Consider the following 19,177-nt stretch of genomic DNA (forward strand, 5'->3'; position numbering starts at 1 on the left):
TGTGTTCAATTTACTTTCATCTTCTGCTGAATTCGTCAATAGCCTTGGAGAACATGAAAAAAAAAGAATTTACCAACACAAAACTGTCCTAGGGAAGTCAAAAAACATACAAATCTCATTCAGAACAGTGTCTTCAGAATACCACTTCTAGCTATAATGACAGCACAAAACCAATAGGATTTGGTTGCTAAAGGAAACCTGGCCCATAGTTCACGATAGTCATATTACACTTCATATAATAAGTGCTCCCCTAGGCTATAAAAAAGTTGAGGTCATGCCATTGACTTCTGCTGTACTTGATTAGTTATTGCTTATTCTTCAGTAAGTTATTGTGAAAGATCTACAACAAAAACACATTTACAGAAGAACAAGTAGGTTTACAAATATGGAGAGTTTCTAAAAATCCTTGTCCTGCAAGCCAGGGTGCAAAATAAACAAACAGGCCACATTTGTGTATTACAGAAATTTTTAACTTTAAGAGGTAAAAAGTTGGGCAGGGGTGGGTGGGGTATGTCCAGGCATAAAGGAAATACAGAATTTTCAGGCACAGAAAAGTATACTGAAAAGATGGAGTACATAACTGAAGTTGCAGAAACTGAGTGACATCTTAAATTTGAATACAATCTTTCTTTCAGCTTTACTGTTAAACATAAAAATTTCAAAGCTGTCCCAAATAAGACAAACTATGTAAACTACTGAAAAGACTCTGGGTTTCTTGATGTATATTCCTCTTGAATAAAGTTTAAAATACTGAAAAAAACAGTGTTTGCTCAGGACGGCTATACCTGCAAATAACTATCTAAAAATTAATCTACAGGTTTCTACCTACCTGATCTAATATTAACCGGCACTAGTAGCATTTGCTCCTGCACAGCAGATCCCTCCACAAATTCTATCTTTTGGATACTTAGCTTGCATAATAATGAGAAACTTAATTTAAAAGAAGTTTGCAAGTTTCATTGGTCCACAAAAGCTGCAATATTAACATTCTCTATAAAAGAGCCAAGAAAATTGCAGTCACTATATTTCAAGTAGTTTGACAGTTTATAGTATTTCAGGGTTTATGTCTAAAATGTGAACTAGACTGTCAAAGAAACTGGTGCTACAATAAATCTTGCCAAAGTAGTGGAGTTTTACTTTCTGAAGTGTCAAAGTAATCTTCTTGTACCAAGATTGTTTTACACAGCAAAAAATACTACATGCACACACATATTAAGCAGTGCAGAAAAATGTAAGTTGCTGCAGAAATGGGATAAAAACTTAATTCTGAATATTAGTGTTGGCTCCATTAAATATAACATCTAAGTTCCAATGCACTAACATTTATGGATAAAAATTGTTTTTCAGTCAAGAAAAATCTGTTACAAGTCAGACAAAGAAATGCAAACATTTCTTTGAAATGCTACTAAAAAGAAGCTGATCTCAGAAAAGCAGATTCAAAAATCATGTAGATCACATCACAGAGTAGCGTAATTGGACAGGTAGAATAATCTCCCACCAAAATAAAGTGGCAGAACTTGTTGGACTGCAACTTTTGTTTTCTTTCTGCTCTAAAATTAACAGAGACTGACATTTAAGTTTTGCTATTTAAGAAATTTATCAAACCAAATATTAATATAAAATACAATATGAATAAACAAACTAAAGGAAAAACAACAAAAACTTAAAATTAGCAACAGGAAAATTAAATCTTTCATCTCTGGTAGCTTATGTAATATTACCTTCGCTCCTACTTCCAATTTCAGGATTTGCAATCGAGGTCTTGCACATAACGTTTAGCAAAGGAACAAAGCCCCTAATAACGCTATAGCATGTTTTTCTCCAATAGGATATACAATCATTCACAGTAATTCTCACACAACTTTTCCACTTGAAGGAAGTATCTGTACCTTCTGTTTTTCATTAAATGTTATCTATTTTAAGCCAAGTTCATTTTATTTAAAGCTTTATGGGAAAATATTTAATGAGAAATAAATTTCAAGCCCACCAATAGTAGCATTATCTATACCAAAAGCAAACAAACTCAACAATTATATCTAAAAAAAAAACCTATTGGAATGAACAGCAGAAAAAGAAACTGGCCAGATAGGAATGATCTCAATGCAAACTGATAGTCTCACTTAATTAAAACATAGCAAGTGATTTCAAAGGGAGCCTACTTACAAGGCTTACATTAACCATAGGCCTAAACTCTTTGCTGGATAGAGCACAGAGCATTCAGGACCTGAGAAATTCAAATTCATTGTGCAGAAATAGCTACAATCCCAGTAACGAGCAACTAAGGAAAACTACACTGTCGGTTTGGTTCGTCTTAGAAACTCAGTGTCAGAACTCCTCTAAGATTGAGGTCAATCATATTGAACAATGGCACTGGACTGAATATGAATTTTTATGTTTATACGTTGTATTAACAGATCAGTCTACTAGACCATCTCATCCTTCACAGTTAAGGATGCACTAAACTTGTGTGTTCAAACATTAATGACCATTGTGAAAACCAAGACTTGGCATTCAGTCTTATTTTCATCACATTACTAAGAGATTTTAAGGAAATAAGCAAGTTATTTTTCTAGTATAGTAAAAGACAGACTCTTAGAAATAAACTAGGAAACTGATACAGATAAAAGAATCGGGTAAATTCCACTCCCCCAAATAAGCACATATAGAAGGTTGGCTAGTTAGGGTAACGAGACATCAATGAGCTAAGAACTCTAGGTACCCAGATGCTTTTGGATAAATATATTCTCACAAATTGTGCTGTTCCATTCTCACAACAAGAAATCATGAACCAATATTCTATTCTTTTCATGTGATCATAACACTGGGGTTTTTTTTAAGAACCTTCTAAATTACTCTTAAGCTTTCTCCCTGGAGTGCTGACTTAATTGCTGTGTGTAAGAAACAAAATAGAGAAGAAAGAACATAAATTGAATATGGACATTAAACTAAGAGAGAAAGAGTAAATCAAAGGACAATATGGAATAATTCTTTCATATTTGCATTACCTATTTTTAACTTTAAAGCTAAGGTTATTGAGAGTATTCTGCTGTTCCATAAGACTTCACATATTTTCTCAAACTTTTCTTAGAAAGCCAACGCATAGTGTTTGCAGAAGAGTTCGGGATTCTCCCTGTCCTAGAAAACTACTTAACAGAGATACCAGCCAGTCAGTACAACTACCTGTTCCTAACAGCTCAAGCCAAAAATCACTCAGCAGCACCGCACAGCTAAACTACAGCATTACAGTCCTTAACTAATTCTATGCCATTAGAGTGAAGCCTTTAACCTCCTCTTAATCGCATAAAACTGGATCATTTCTTAAGCCCTTTTCCAAGTGAACAACACTGTCTTCAGGATGTTTTCCCTGCCAAATTGCCCTTGTTTGAAATAGAAATTAGGCACATCATAACTCCTGAACAAAAAACACAAAAATAGTAACTGTATTTCAAAAAGCAGAAAGCGTTATCTAAGAGTCACAAATTCCACAGAATACACACACAAATAAAACAGATTTTTGTTATAGATATTTAACTTAAGCAAACACACCATTCACTCCAATCCTTCTTTAAGAAACTTAAACTTGCAAGAGGAAAAAAAAAGACTTATAAATAAATACAGTCTATTGTCAGAAAGGACAAAAATATTCCAACTCTGAACTTTCCCCTGAAGTTTAAATCTTGAACAGAATGCTACAAAATTCTTCCAAATTAATGATGTAAGTGATAAGAACTGGAATTCTGATCCGAATACTCAAGTTTTCTCACTTTAGTAAGAAGCTCTATTTCTGATACAATGCAACTATATTGAGCAACTTTCTACTAATCTACATGCAAAGAGAGCAGGGAGTTACATGTTTACTAACATTACCCCTTAAAGTGTTCAATGGTTCCTGCTGTTGACCATCAGTTTCAGAGTTTATAGTCTCATACATTTAACTGAATAAAACAGAAGAGATATTGAATAGCTAGATCCAGACTGAAAGAGAGAAGGGTTCTTTCTTCACCCCTGTTTTTCCACTTCCTTCATACCAGAAACAAAAATAATTTCAACTGGTGTAAAGAAGCCATAAAAATCACTGGTTCTTGTCTGGAGCCTCTGAGCAGGGAAATTGCCACTGAAATGTTTATGGGAATGACCAAGGACTTGAACCTGGTGTAAAGGCTGGATAGACAGGGACATCTATCAGCATGACCATTATCAAAGAAATCTCCATACAGAGAATGTACATGCTATGAATCCCTATATTTGACATAATGTTGATACAATTTTGATTTTCATTTCATTGTCCCCTCATTTCTCATTTTCTGGTGAACCTCATAAGAGGAAAGTGATGTAAAATGTCTTGGGTTTAGAGAAAATATTTAAACATATCCAACACACAATCTCTGTGTTTTATAGGCAGAGGAGGGGAGTAAAAAAAATAGTTTAATAGATTTCTGAATAAAGATGTGGAAAAATACAAATGCTGAAACACCAAATGACCCAGTAACCTTGTAAGAAAATAAAGCTGAGACAGGTGTAACAGAACTTCAGAATTCTTAAGACAAGCAAAGTGAGCAGGATATACCTTAATAAGAACAGAGAACAAACTACAGACTTCAAAAAAGTTAGCCTGGATTATACTATGGTATATCTTACTTAAACCAGATATTGATTTGCTGTAGATCCCTGGTTTCTTGGTACATTGCAGTTTGCTCATGTGAGATTTCTGACACAGAAAGAAACATCGTGTACTTGTCAAATCAAGATAAAGCACTGCCTACAGATTTTCACCTTACTTTGGACATCTAAGAATTACTACTACTAGATGATCGATCTAGTCCAGCATCAGCTCCCAGGGGATAAAGAAATAAAATAAAATCCAGTTTTAGATAAAAGAAACAAATACTAGGTAAATCCATCCCAGTGGCTAGCTTTGCCATAAACTCTTATAATTTCCCACAGAATTAAGCCATACAGCAGATGCTTTACTACCTCTCACAAAATAGGTTATTCAGCCTTAGTTTTTAATAGTATTATTATCTATAAAAATGGAATTTCTGATACAGGATAAAAATCTTGCCTCAGTAATATTGGCTTGCTATGCACTGCGCAGCTTTTTTATGCTTGCCTGATTTTCTTTTTTTCTACTTAATAATTGCTACCCTCCCATTTAACTGGATCTCTGCACTGTTTTGCACAGTGCAACATGGGATTCAGCTGGAGGGGAAAGCAGCGTATATCATACAATACGCAATTCATTGTAGGAGCCTGGCATGTAAGGCAGCACAGAGGCACCCACCTACAACTCCATGAAGCAATGCAGCAAATGAATCAGACACAGGCTATAAATAAACAAACAGCAACTGTCTCAGATGAATTAGCAAAAATGAAATATTTTGATTCAGGTCAGTGAAACTGAAAGATTGTTTTCTACCCTCACCTCACAAATACGGTGCGGGGAGCAGAATAAGAAACAAGTAACAACTTATTCAGGAAAATAATTCGTCTAAAAAGAGAAATAAAATCCCCAATCAAATCCAGTAACTTAAGGAAATAAAGAAACAATGTTTTCATAGTGTTCTGGGAAGTAGCAACAAATTAAGAATTCCTTTATAGATAATAAAGCAAAAAGAAAAAAAAAAAAAAAAAAACCACACACCACACGTATTCTACTTTAGACCACTAGGTAGGATTTTCTAATGAAAAGAAGTTACCACTGCAGGGATGACTTAGATTGTTCTCCAGTTCAAGTTTGCTTTCTTTCAATTTTTTAAAGATGCAAAACATATTCAGAAGTCTGCTTTGTAGATTTAACATTCAAATGATTTTAAATAACTAGACTGGCATAATTAAAGGTCTCACCTCTCACAAACATCAGTGAACGTAGTCTCAGTGACCTCGACTAGACAAGGAAAGATTCCACACAAACTGGATTCAGATCAAGTCTAATACAACACTATCCCAGTGAAATCCACAATGAAGGTTTGATAAAGATGGAAAAAAAATAAAATATTTCAGCAGAAGCAGTTCACTTCCAGCAAAACTTCTTAAAAATACACTATTTGATAAAATTCCTATAACAATTCAGACATTACAGGACAAGTTGGCTACTAGGCTACTGAGGTTTTTCAAATTTTATTATAGTAATTAATTCAGCATTATGAAGGGGTTTTTTTTTCTTTTCTTTTTTCCTTCTTTTTCCCCTCAATCAACCACTTCTCTTGATAAACGCCAAGCATGAAATAGTAAATCACAATGTCTTTTGTTTCATCCTTATGCTTGATTACTCTTGGCAGGTTTTTTGGTCTAATGAGCAAGCTGTTTCGCTAAAGCTACCTAAGTTAAGCAACTGAAAAATTCAGTTGTCAAATCTGAAAATATATCTACTTGATTTTCAAGCTTAATTTTGTTTTAATCACAGTATAAGTAAATTATGAACACTGATATATTTTAAATCAGTTGTATAAATGATGTGTACAATTTTACAGCTATAGAAATTTTAGCTTCAACTGATACATTTATTCAGTAAAAAATGTTCTTTCTGATAGAACCAAGCAAGAGTAGAATCTGTGTATGCAGGAATTAAGCATGTTAAAATTACTAACCTTTATCTGCATTAGAATAAAGATTAAAAAGCAGAAATATCTGTGGAAAAAAACAGCATTATACAGATATTATTAATAAGCTGAACTTTTAATTGTTATTAATGTTTGACAGTACCTTGCAACATTTTAAGAAAAAAGTTTCCTAACATTCACGCTGTTGAATAGTCCAACTACACTCAAACTGGGCTGGAAAGTCACAGTCCAATTCTTTGTAAAAAAAAATTCTAAAGATTCCCTTAATTTTGAACTAAAGGAATATCAGTTTGACAAGAAAGATTTTTTTTTAAAACATAAAATACGTAAGATACTATCACATTTTACAACCAGGTAAGTACTGTAAAATTCTAACTTCAGTTTTACTTCACAGAATAATTTCACAAATTTTATTAAAATATTTTCAATACCTTCCCCTACCTTTCTTGGGGAACTGGAATTCAACACAAACATTTTCTTGAAAATCTCTAGACATTTGTAGTCATACTTGTCTTGTTCTATGTGATACTTAAAGGCATATAAAAGGTATTTCTTCCAGCCAATGAACCGAAACTATTGTAGACAACTGCCTTGCACATTTGAGATATGAATTACAAATTATTATTTTATTCTGCACACAACAAACACTGTTAAACTCGTGTCACTCTCAGTATATACCCAAAAATGATCTGCAATCAATGGGATATTCAATTCTGACGGTAACATAAGATCTCCATACATGATGAGTTTGGACCTATGAAATACTTCTAATATTCTGTGAGGTATTCTGCTCCCCAGCATGAGGGATGGGCAGAGTAAAATCTCTTAAAATTGTTATTGATCTGAGATACCCGTTAGCCTGTGCATGTGTGTGTGCATGCACTTACACATGCAGGTGGCATGCATTCATATTTATTATAAAAACCACAAGAGCTTGACTTTTCAATTTGCTGAGCATAAAATACTCCATAACATTAGTACTTTAAAACCTTCTGGGGAAAAATGCTAGTTGTGCCTTCAACTTACAGAAGCTATACTACAATCCAAATGTAGAAAACTTGCAGGGAAAAAAAAAAAAAGTGAGTTTCATATGCCCTAAGAAAGTATTATTTTTATGCAGGAAAGGAAAAAAAGAGGAATTGTAAACATTCAGCATGTGTAAAAAGTAATCAAAGACACAAAGGTATGGTAGCTTTTGTCCAAATTAGGCACAGAGGTCCCTGAAGATTAAGGCTGTGTAGAATCCTACACATTTATAAACTAGAATGTAGTTTATAAATGCATATCCAATGCTAGTGAAGAGCCTTGAAATGTTTTGAGGTTTTTTACATCTGTATTAGTTTAATCTGCAGTACAAAACTACATAGTTAAGTCTAGTTCTGCATATCCCTCCTTCTCCGTCTTTATGAGACTACATCTGCAGATCTCAGAGCAAAATCCCATGATTCATCATCATGTTACACTTAACTCTGTTAAGGTGTTACTTACAGTAACTACAATGAAGTTTTGGCCACACATGCCTGCATTCTTTGAGAGATATTTTCTTTTGAGAAGCCCATGAATATCATATCACAGTTGGAACCAATTGCCTGTTTTCCTAACATAACTGAGTCTTTTCCTTACTAGTGTAAATAAATTCTGACCATTCGTGCCCCAAGTACCAGAGTACACCAAAACAGGACCTTGTAGCTGCCTACTAAGAATTCCTGAGTAAAGTCAGATATATCCAACTTTAAAATAAAATAAATACATGGATGAAAAATTAAACATCTTAGCAGTTTAGGGGGGAAATGCTAGATTTATTAAAATTTACAAAAAGAGGTATGTACTCAGTATGCTTCAATCCAGTTCACGTAAGAAATATTGCACACTATTTGGAGTACGCTGAGCAACTTGATAGCCCTTTGCCGGCTTTGGAATGTATGAAACCACTGAGCTCTTCACGTTCAAGCTTTTCATTCCTGGGTGTTAGAAACAAGACTGCATACCTAATCCGTAGTATGTTTAAACACTTGCACCCCGGATTAAGACAATGGATTTATATCTTGGTGAACATCTTAATGGAAATTCAGAAACCACTTCTCTGTCTTCCTTAGGATTTGAATTAGTTTATATTCCAACATCATTTGTGATTTTTCACGTAAAAGTAACTGGCCATAATCACTGACAATACACACAAGAAAATCCTATGAAGCTGGCAGAAAAAAATTCCTTTTTTATACTGTTTTTCCCTTTAAAAAAACTAACCAAGCACCAGTCGTAGTCATTATCATATTTGGGCCAAAGAAGGAAACACTCCCAGATCAGATTACTATGAATCTAAATGGTATTCTCCCTTATTCTGCTGCAAAACAATGTAAATTTGCTGCCTAAATCATCTGGGAATATTGCAGTTAATTAATTCCCTTATATTGCAGGCCTTAGAGATCAAATCTTTAGCTTAATCTGTGCCAGCAGCACACAGTACAGTCTCCTGAAACACTTTTGCCCAACTAGACTTTTTGGATTTAACATAATCTGTCAGGATAAAAGTTAATGAGCCACTATATACAGGCAAGCATATTGTCAAATCCTGTTGTCTATTTGGCCCTAAACTCACAGTTTCACCTGGGCTTTCTAAATCTGACCAAACGGGTTCACTTATTCTTCTGCAAAAGTCTGGAAGGGCACTTTACACAATGGATTCCTGGCATTGTTGCTTTACAAACCAGCCAATTGGTACTGCTTATAAGAATCATTGTTTGGGTTTTCTGCTAAAGTGATGTTTCAGTCACCAACACAACCACCATCAAATCCTTAAAGATACATGCATCATTAAATAGATATATCCCAGATTCTTCATATTAATATCTTCTATTTTAATAAATAGCTGTTAAAACACAAATCATTTTCCATACTCAGAAGCATATACCGAGGAGTAAGTCCTGTACTTCACATTGCTATGCTACAGAGATTTAACAACAGGAATAAAATTTCATCATTGATGCAAGCTCAGAAATGTCAAAGGAGTTTGTTTTCAGCTGTATGCAGGCCCCAGTGTAAGTGCACTACATAAAATTACTTGATGACTTGCAGACTCTTTTTAGAGAGATGCTGAACAAGCTGTGAACTGACAGTCTCCTCTGAGCCAATGATTATACACCACTTGAGGAAATAAAAAAGTAGTTCATAAGAACTTTCTGCAGAAAAATGTCAAGCACTGCATAGTCTTTAATAACAACCTATTAAGCTAATATTCTCTGGAAGTGCCAAAATACCAAAACGTTTGGATGATTTACATGTTTTAAACCCATTCTCTTATTGTGTTCTCTTAAAGAAGTCACTTGTGAAGATAGTAACAGAGCAGTGAACTCACAGCCTCATTATAACATGAAAGCTTTGTCATGGGTTAGAATTTCATACCAGCTCTCCTGTCCTGTCCAAGGTTGCTACCTTACACTGCATCACCTTTCTCAGGTGAACCATTAATTCCTACAGTAATTTTCGCTACCGTAACCTAATCAGAGTGAAATGAGGTGAGATGGGAAAGCAAAAGTGAAAAATCTTTAAAAAAGAATATCTAACAAATAACTACAGATCATTCACATGCAGTAAGAATCACAGAATCATAGAATGGTTTAGGTTGGAAAGGACCTTGAAGATCATCAAGTTCCAACCCCCCTGCCATAGGCAGGGACACCTCCCACTAGACCAGGTTGCCCAAGGCCACGTCCAGCCTGGCCTTGAACACCTCCAGGGATGGGGCCTCAACAACCTCTCTGGGCAACCTGTTCCAGTGCCTTACCACTCTCACAGTGAAAAATGTCTTCCGAATGTTTAATCTGAACCTGCCCTCTTCCAGTTTAAAGCCATTCCCCCTTGTCCTATCGCTACATGCCCTAGTAAAAAGTCCTTCCCCAGCTCTCCTGTAGGCACCCTTTAGGTGCTGGAAGGCTGCAATAAGATCTCCCCAGAGCCTTCTCTTCTCCAGGCTGAACAGCCCCAACTCGCTCAGCCTCTCCTCATGAGAGGTGCTCTAGCCCTCGGATCATCCCTGTGGCTCTCCTCTGGACACGCTCCAGCAGGTCCATGTCCTTCTTATGTTGGGGACTCCAGAGCTGGAGGCAGTACTCCAGGTGGGGGTCTCACAAGAGTGGAGTAGAGGGGCAGAATCACCTCCTTTGACCTGCTGGCCACACTCCTGATGCAGCCCAGGAAACGGTTGGCCTTCTGGGCTGCGATTGCACATTGCCGGCTCATGTTGAGCTTCTCGTCAATCAGCACCCCCAGGTCCTTCTCCTTGGGGCAGCTCTCCAGCCATTCCCTGTGTAGCCTGTATTTGTGCTTGGGATTGCCCCGACCCAGATGTAGGACCTTGCACTTGGCCTTGTTGAACTGCATGAGGTTGGCTTGGTCCCACCTCTCCAGCCGGTCCAGGTCCCTCTGGATGGCATCCCTCCCCTCCAGCATGTCTACCTCGCCAAACAGATTGGTATCATCAGCAAACTTGCCGAGGGTGCACTTGACCCCACTGTCCATGTCGCCGACAAAGATGTTGAACAGTACAGGCCCCTGAGGAACGCCACTCGTCACTGCTCTCCACTTGGACATCGAGCTGTTGACTGCAACTCTCTGAGTGCGACCGTCCAGCCAGTTCTTTATCCACCGAGTGGTCCATTTGTTGAATCCATGTCTCTTCAATTTAGAGACCAGGATATCGTGTGGGACAGTGTCAAACGCTTTGCACAAGTCCAAGTAGATGACATCAGTTGGTCTTCCCTTGTCCACTGCCACTGTAACTCCTTCGTAGAAGGCCACCAAATTTGTCAGGCATGACTTGCCCTAGGTGAAGCCATGCTGGCTGTCACCAATCACCTCCTTGTTTTCTATGTGCCTCAGCAGAGTTTCCAGGAGGATCTGCTCCATGATCTTGCCAGGCACAGAGGTGAGACTGACTGGCCTGTAGTTCCCTGGGTCTTCCCTGTTTCCCTTTTTGAAAATAGGGGTTATGTTTCCCCTTTTCCAGTCGGCAGGAACGTCACCAGACCACCATGACTTCTCAAATATGATGGTTAGTGGCTTAGCGACCTCATCTGCCAGTTCCTTCAGGACCTGCAGATGTATCTCATCAGGTCCCATGGACTTGTGCACCTTTAGATTCCTCAGGTGGTCTCACACTTGATCTTCACCTACAGTTGGCGGTTCTCCATTTTCCCAAGAATGCCCAGTTTAGCTCTGAACACTGATATTGAAAGCCACAATCTTCTCTGGTATAGAAATTAAGCTTCAAGAAATATGAAAATTACAAGAACTTTTAATACAATATAGTATGTTAGCTTTTACTACCATTGCCTCCATAACACTTGCTTTTAAGGCAAACAAGGCAGATTCTTAGCACTGAGCATAGCCAAAGTAAGACTTAATAACACATGCAGAAAAAGAAGCTGTTTATTTGTGGTTACTAATACATTCAAACGTCAGATTAGAACAAATACACAACAGGAGAAACAGTGCCACAAAAGCAGTGTCACAGCTTTTAAAAAGGGCTACATTAGAAAAATATCCATAAAGCAAAACTGAAGCTATTTTACTAACAAGTACTTTCAATGTACTGATAAGAAAAAGAGAGAAATCCCTTGGTTAGAATAAAAGTTTCCTTATGCTTGAAAACTTATTAAGAGTTGCTCTAAACCTAGGTACACAAAAAAAAAAAAAAAAAAAAAAAACAAAAAACCAAAACCCATCTGTTCAAAGATTTCCTTATTTCATTCAGCATATCTTGGGGGGGCAGGACAACACGACACAGGACAACACAGACACAACACACAACTATTTAAACTCAAGTGCTTATTTAAAGGAAAAAGTTACACTTGAAAACTGGCCAAGACTTGTAAACATATTAAGCCAAGCTATTATTTCTCCTTTCTGCAGCTAGTCACTTCAAATGCTTCAATGACTATGGAGTAATAGAGACGGAAAAAAGAATTGATGGTGTTAATCTAAAAACATAGATATTCTAATTCCACTCATATTCCATTGTTTTCTACATTCAGCTTCCCCTTATAATATACCTCTTGCTCCAGACGTCTTTCCTTTCTGACTGTAAAACTAAGACAGCATACGCAGTTTCTGTTACTTTTACCATCTATTACTGTATTACAAGGCTATTTATACTACACTATAATAAGCACAGATGGCTAGAGTCAATCCCAATAAGATTTAATGGTAAGACAAGAGAAGACTAGGTATCCATATACACTTAACAACCTACAGCAAAGAAAATAAAGATTATTCTTTGGAGAAAGGAGATAAAGATAAGATGAAACAATGTTATCAGCTTTACTTTAGATTACAAGGGCAATCTAAGGAAAAGCACATTAGTTTACTTAACCTCTAAATGTTAGCTATATAAAGAGCTTCCAAGCTAATGCCTTCCAAGAGATAGTTAAGAGTTCAACATTAACAATAGTTTGAGATAGTAGACTCTGCCTCTGCAGACAAAAAAACACACTTGTCAGTAGAAACAAGCAGCAAAAAAAAAAAGACCAGAGGAAAAGCAATCAGGTGAAAGAAAAAGGAATTCATACTTGAGAACAAACTAAAAGCACATACAACAATCAGAAGCTTTTTTCTACAATACAGGAGAAATGAAAATTTAAGATTTCCATTACTCCTTCCCATTATAATTTGCCATGTTCATCTTAGAAGTGCCAAACAATTAAATAGCTTCCTAAATTTCCTTAATTAAAATACAAATTCCTAACATTTTCCTATATTTAAGTTTAAAAACAGTAGTCAAGTCTTACTTAATTAGTTTCATTTCAAAGGTAGTAATTATAGGTATAGGTACAAAATACTCTGTCAGATCTCCTAGGTTTCAAAGTTCTTCCTCCTTCAATATACTATTAAAGCTAAGATCACACAAAATAAGCCATGAAGAAAAGAGGAAGACTGATACCACTTTAGAATAGCCGATAAGTTTCAAGTGACAAACTGGCATGTGGAAAACAGATTCTATGCCCTAACTGAAAAAGTAACTAACTTATTAGCAAGTTCTTGGTTTAACTTAGGCCTAGGCCATCACAATGAAGTAGTTCATCTTTCCTGCTCTGCAATTCCATTTTTTCCTTGATGTCATAATCATAACTTTCTATCAAAACATATGTATATAGTAAAAGAGCTGCCCTACACACTAATAAGGAAAGAGGTATGTTTTATTTACCCTGAACCATAAAAAGTACAGGACAAATAAGACTACTGGGCCTATTTTCACACCTTATTAGTAAATATTAGTGAGGAAATACTGATGAGTGCTATACTATCCAATCCTAAATACTGACTTCCTCTGAAGTACATTCACCACTCTCCATAAACGAGGAGGGATTCTAGCCCAATGCAAAAAAACTTGAACAGAAGTCCTTCTCCTCTTCACATAAGCTTATCAGTACTCCGCTCTGGAAACATGAAAACCTTCCAAATATTTACGCGGTGATCACACAATAAAGTGCAAAAGACTTGTGATGCACCCTTTTTAAAAACAGCCTTTGGCTTTCTTAGTCGTACAGAGATGCAGTTGTGTAGATGTACAGTTGGGCAGAGATGTTCTGCTTGCAACAGTAAAGAGTCACCAAGTGCATAGTTGGCGGGGAGCTTAGTTGGGCAGCAGGAGGGTGCTTGTTTTTGAGATGCCTTAAACCTCCAAACAGACAAAGAATAACTAATGCTGGTAATTACTGAATTGGTATAGAGACCTAATATTTAATTCATATCCTTTCCAAACACAGAGGTTTAGATTTCAGTAATGTCGAAAAAACATATTCTTTAACTTTCTTCAAAAGATTCATTTGGTAGGTCAACGTGAGCTGCCCAAACTCGCCAAATGTTTTAGAAGGCAATATATTTGATAGTCAATGTGAGAACACTTCATAGTGAAGCAGAGTAAAAGGTAGTATTACCAGTACAAACTTCCCCTTCAAAGCTGACTGGTTTTAAGGTCTGTTACTTGAATTTTGTTCTACCTTTGTCTTTGCTAACTGTATTAATATGGTAGGATGATAGTAACACTGTGGCACGATGCAACTGAAAACACTGATCAACTGATCATATTATTTCATAACAATACTATGCCATAGTTGAGTTGTGCAGAGTTTATTTATATAATACAATTATCTTTCACTACAAAGTTCCTGATGCATCTTAAATTTGCAAATACAGGAATTGCTTAAATTACGATCTCTTTGAAAAGAAAAAGTAAAAATCACTAGTAAGTTAGATCATAAATAACTCTCTTTAAGCAGCAAGTAAAATTTACCATCTAAAATATGTTTATTATACAGTCCTTTTAATGAACACAAATGCACAAGACACTTTGCAAATATCAATGACTAAAATTAGTTACTCTAAAGAATGTTTTAAAATTAAAGTTTCTGAAAAGTTTTCAGATAGCAATACAACAGACAATTACAGTTGTGTTAAATTTTGTCCAACTGGCTGTAAAGACCACATAAAAACACAAAGCAATTATAAATGACAAAGTCATTATGTTTTATATTAGGATTAAAAATAGTGCTGTTGTTTGGAATCAAGTCATAAAGAGAATAAAGAATTATTCCTATATTTTGTTTTTCTCCACAGATTTACAGCATTATGAGTAATGAAGGTTTAATATATAAGATTTAGGATGTTCTAAGTAGGAGAGCATAAATGTAATGCCATTACTCAATTACATTTTTCAAAGGAATAATCTTCATTTCAGACAAATTAAAGTTTATACATACAGTTTTATCAAATGTCTGGTGCAGCCATCATAGAAAAGACCATTAGCACAAAGCACTATAAATATAACAAAATATGAATGAAGAAGATTCCCCTAACTTAGCATCTACTAAAGAACATTAATTCTCAAGCATGAAATAAATAAAGTATATCTACACATGGGCCAGGACTTCCCAGCATCATGACACCATTGGCTGCTGAAGCAGCTTAACTAGGCAGCTTGAAAAACCTTAATAAACACATCAACCCTGAGACTTATTTTAGTGACAGACATAAGAGCTGCAGCTACTCAGCAACTGGACTGCAGCAGCACTAAGACTGGGTTAAAAACTCTTCCTCCCCAGCTACTACAGGCAAAAAGTAAACGTATCCTTGTATATAACCCAAAATGCTTGACTCACACGTAGAAGTTGAGGGAGTTCATATTCGACATCTGAAGAATACACCCCACCCCCATCTTTATGGTGGAAAGTCTCCCATTTAAAAAAGAGCCCGTTCTCAATTTTTGCACAAGAAAAAGACATGAGAAGCCTCTAACATGCACCCAGTTTCCCACTATTCCACATTAAGGCACAGTTCTTACCTAGACCTAATTCATCATTTTCAACAGATTTGTCAGAATGTTCAAGATCTTTCAAGATAATTGAAGTCAGTTACAGTTTTGCCTGTACAAAGTACTGAAAGGATCTTAGCTAACATTATCATGTTAATAATAACCTTTACTGACAAATCTGACATTTTAGAGGATGTTAAGAGAGCTAGGTTTGGGGTTTGGGGGTTTGTTTTGGGTCTACGATTTTTTTTAAATAAATACCATATCATGGTTTATTAGGTTTTGAAAGGGTTCCCTTTCTGAATGACTATGTTCTTTCTCACTGTGATCTAAAACTCTAAGAAACTGAGCCAATGAGCCAGAAGTCAGGGTCATTATCTTCCACATTAATCAGTCCTGTCAGTTAAGTCTTAAGTTAAGCCTCTAAATACTTCTTTTCACACCAGAATTCCATCTCACCCTTACATCTGTGGGGTATTTAAAGCCTGCAAAAAATACTGACCACCCTCTGACCACAGAATTAAGTTACAAACAGAGGCCTTGCATACCTTTATTTTGATTTTAACTCTACTAGACAGTTGCCCCTTCATATGTTTAAAATGCAGTTGTGTTGTTCTTTAACAAGAGGCAACATTTGAATCACTAATTAAATTGCTAATCACAATTTCAAAACCAACAAAGTATTTTATATGTATGATATATATAATACTTCATACAAGTAAATTTACCAGTTATATAAGACTGTAGGATGTTAATAAAACTTTTCCACCATGTTATATTTAAGGATGATAATTGATCGGTGCTTCTTACAAGTAAGACATTTTTCTAATACATTCTTGTGCAGGTAGATTAACTCACAATTTTTACATTTTTTACAATTATATCTTATGAATTACTGAAAACCACCCATGCTTTAAAGAGAGAGCCTTATGAAGCATTAGGACCATCCATAAGTATTCCAGATCGAGTAACAATCAGTAGGATATAAGCTTTCTGCACAAGAAATAAAACCATATTCCTCACTAAAGTATCAGCCTTATAAAACTTAAAAGTGTAAAAATAAAATAAGCCAGCATATTTATAAATTGCCTAAGAATCAGTATGCAGTATTTCCTCAAAGCAGTCACTCTTAAAACCCTTGGGGACACCTGCTTGTCACAGAATAAATTATCTGGCTAATATCCAATATTACAGTCTATGTCAGTGGGCACCCAGGAGACAGGCATTAGAGAGCACTTAGCTTCTTCAGCCTTGCAGGGTAGTCCTTACATAAATTACTTTGCCCAATTATAAAACACAACTGATGTACTTATTTTGGAGTTTTCCAGCAGCAGCCTCTCATCCTAAAACATTTATATAGCACTGTGTATTTTCTTCCAAAAATCACAAGTCACAAAGTACAGTACGCTGCACAGTTTGGTTGGTTTGTTGTTGGTTTGTTTTTTTTCCCCACATGAACATAAGTACTTAAGATATTCAAAGCAAACAAAAATATTTGAATACTAATTTGAGTGCTCCCAAAAACTAATGTTATGCTGTTTAACAGAAACTATTGGGGAATTACGGTCTCCCACAACTCTAACAGAAGCTCTTCTTTCCTAGTTACTTAACATAAATAGCCAAGTTTGCATCCCACATGCAACATATATATAAAGCTAGAAAATAAATGCATCACAAGTACACTACAGCTCTCAGAAAAATAAAAGAGACTTCTTGGAGACATTTACTTCCATTCCCTATAGCAAACCACAGCCACCGGCAAGCCGTAGCACAAGAAACCTGTTGACTCTGAAGTTGCAAATCAAATCAACGCTTTACACCAAATCAAAGAAATCCAGTAAGCAATACAATAGAAATTTACATTAGAAAATCATTTTGCATGCTTGGAATTCAGATTTTTAAAAGCAACACCAAAGAACGCAGCATATTGGAAGATCAGGGAAAATGTTTTTCATGGAAAGAAACGTGAATGACTTTGGGAAATTGACTGGGTTTTACTTAACTTGCAACAAATAGAGAAAGCAAAAGCAAAGCGCAAAAGCGAAGCACCCCGGAGGACGAGAGCCACCTTACAGCAGCGGCTTTGCTAACTGGCGAGATTCGGGTCAGACTGGGTCTGGTGCTCACGTACTCCGTGCAAGCCGCATTTATACAACTTACCGCCTGATGTAGCGGACTTCCCTGCCACCATCCGCGCTCCAACAGCCCCCCCCCAAACCCACCGCCCACCATCCCCCCCAGCTCTGCGAGCAGCCCCTTCGCCCCCAGCCCGCCCTCTCGGCACTTCTGACAGCGGCAAGGTGAGCCTGGGCAGTCCCGCCCGCTGCCAGGTGGCGGGGGGGGGCTCTGCCCCGGGCAGCACTCGCCCCCCATCCCGGGCCCGGCCTCGCCCCGCTTCGGCGGGGAGCGGGGCCCAACGGCGGCAGCGCGCGCCCTCACCGCAGCCCTTCCCGCAGCGGGGCGGGAAACAGGGAGGAGGAAGGACAAACGCCAACTCCCCCCCCCGCCGCCGCGGCCGCCACCTTTTAACGGCATAGGCGACCCGCAGGGCGGGAACCTGCTCCCGCGGCCCGGCCCGCCGGGCCCCGGAAGGTGCGGGCCGGGCGCCCAGCGCGGCCCGGGATACACCGGGCGGTCCTCGCCGCTCAGCGGCGGCAGCGCACCGGGAACTGCCCGGTGGGACCTCCCCTCCTCCTGCCGAGGCGCCGCCAGGAATTAAAATAATAATTAAAAGCCGGGGAGCAGGGGGGCAAGTTGCGGCTGTACCCCAGCCCCGGCCGCCCGAGGGACGCCCCCAGCGAAAGCGCGCAGCCCGCCAGCAGCGCGGCTGCCGGGGGAAACGGCGGGCCGGGCGCGGCTGCCGGCCGGCGGGGTGCAGGGGTTGAACTTACGTCTCGGAATTTGTTCCACTGCCCGACCTCCTTGTCGTACTGGGAGATGGTGGTGAGCCATTGTTTATCGTCCAGAAAATTGCCGCTGTCCGGTCTGCCCCCGGCCGCCGCCGCCGCCGCCAGCGCCGGGCTGCACCAGGCTGCTGCACACACGCACACGAAGGCTGCTGCCTTGAGCATCTGGGCGAGAGGAGACACGGGGAGGAGGGGGGTTACCCACGCCAGAGCCGAACCCCGGCCGGGGGCTACCGAAGGAGGACCGGGACAACCGCCCGCAGCGGGACCCCTCGCCCAACCCCGAAAGGGGCGAGGGGTGCGGAAGCGGGGGAGGGGGAGGGTGGAGGAAGGGGAGGCTGCGCTGCCCGGCCCATCACCTTGCTGCGAGCCCCGCAACCGCGCTCCTCCGCCGCGGCCGGAAA

At 38.3% G+C, this 19,177-nt stretch overlaps 1 protein-coding gene across 3 annotated transcripts in view; it reads right to left on the reverse strand.

Annotated features, from left to right (window-relative positions):
- Positions 1-18,938, reverse strand: part of SPOCK3 (SPARC (osteonectin), cwcv and kazal like domains proteoglycan 3) — a gene marked incomplete at both ends in the record, with an annotated part of 233,312 nt that extends 214,374 nt beyond the window's left edge. For all 3 annotated transcript variants that reach the window (XM_082482511.1, XM_082482510.1, XM_082482509.1), the window contains one exon: positions 18,759-18,938. In XM_082482511.1, the coding sequence (XP_082338637.1) occupies positions 18,759-18,938 (180 nt within the window). The remainder of the gene's footprint in view (positions 1-18,758) is intronic.
- Positions 18,939-19,177: the final 239 nt, after the last annotated feature.

This window comes from Vanellus vanellus (assembly GCF_965231255.1).
Source record: "Vanellus vanellus genome assembly, chromosome: 4".
Taxonomy (NCBI): domain Eukaryota; kingdom Metazoa; phylum Chordata; class Aves; order Charadriiformes; family Charadriidae; genus Vanellus; species Vanellus vanellus.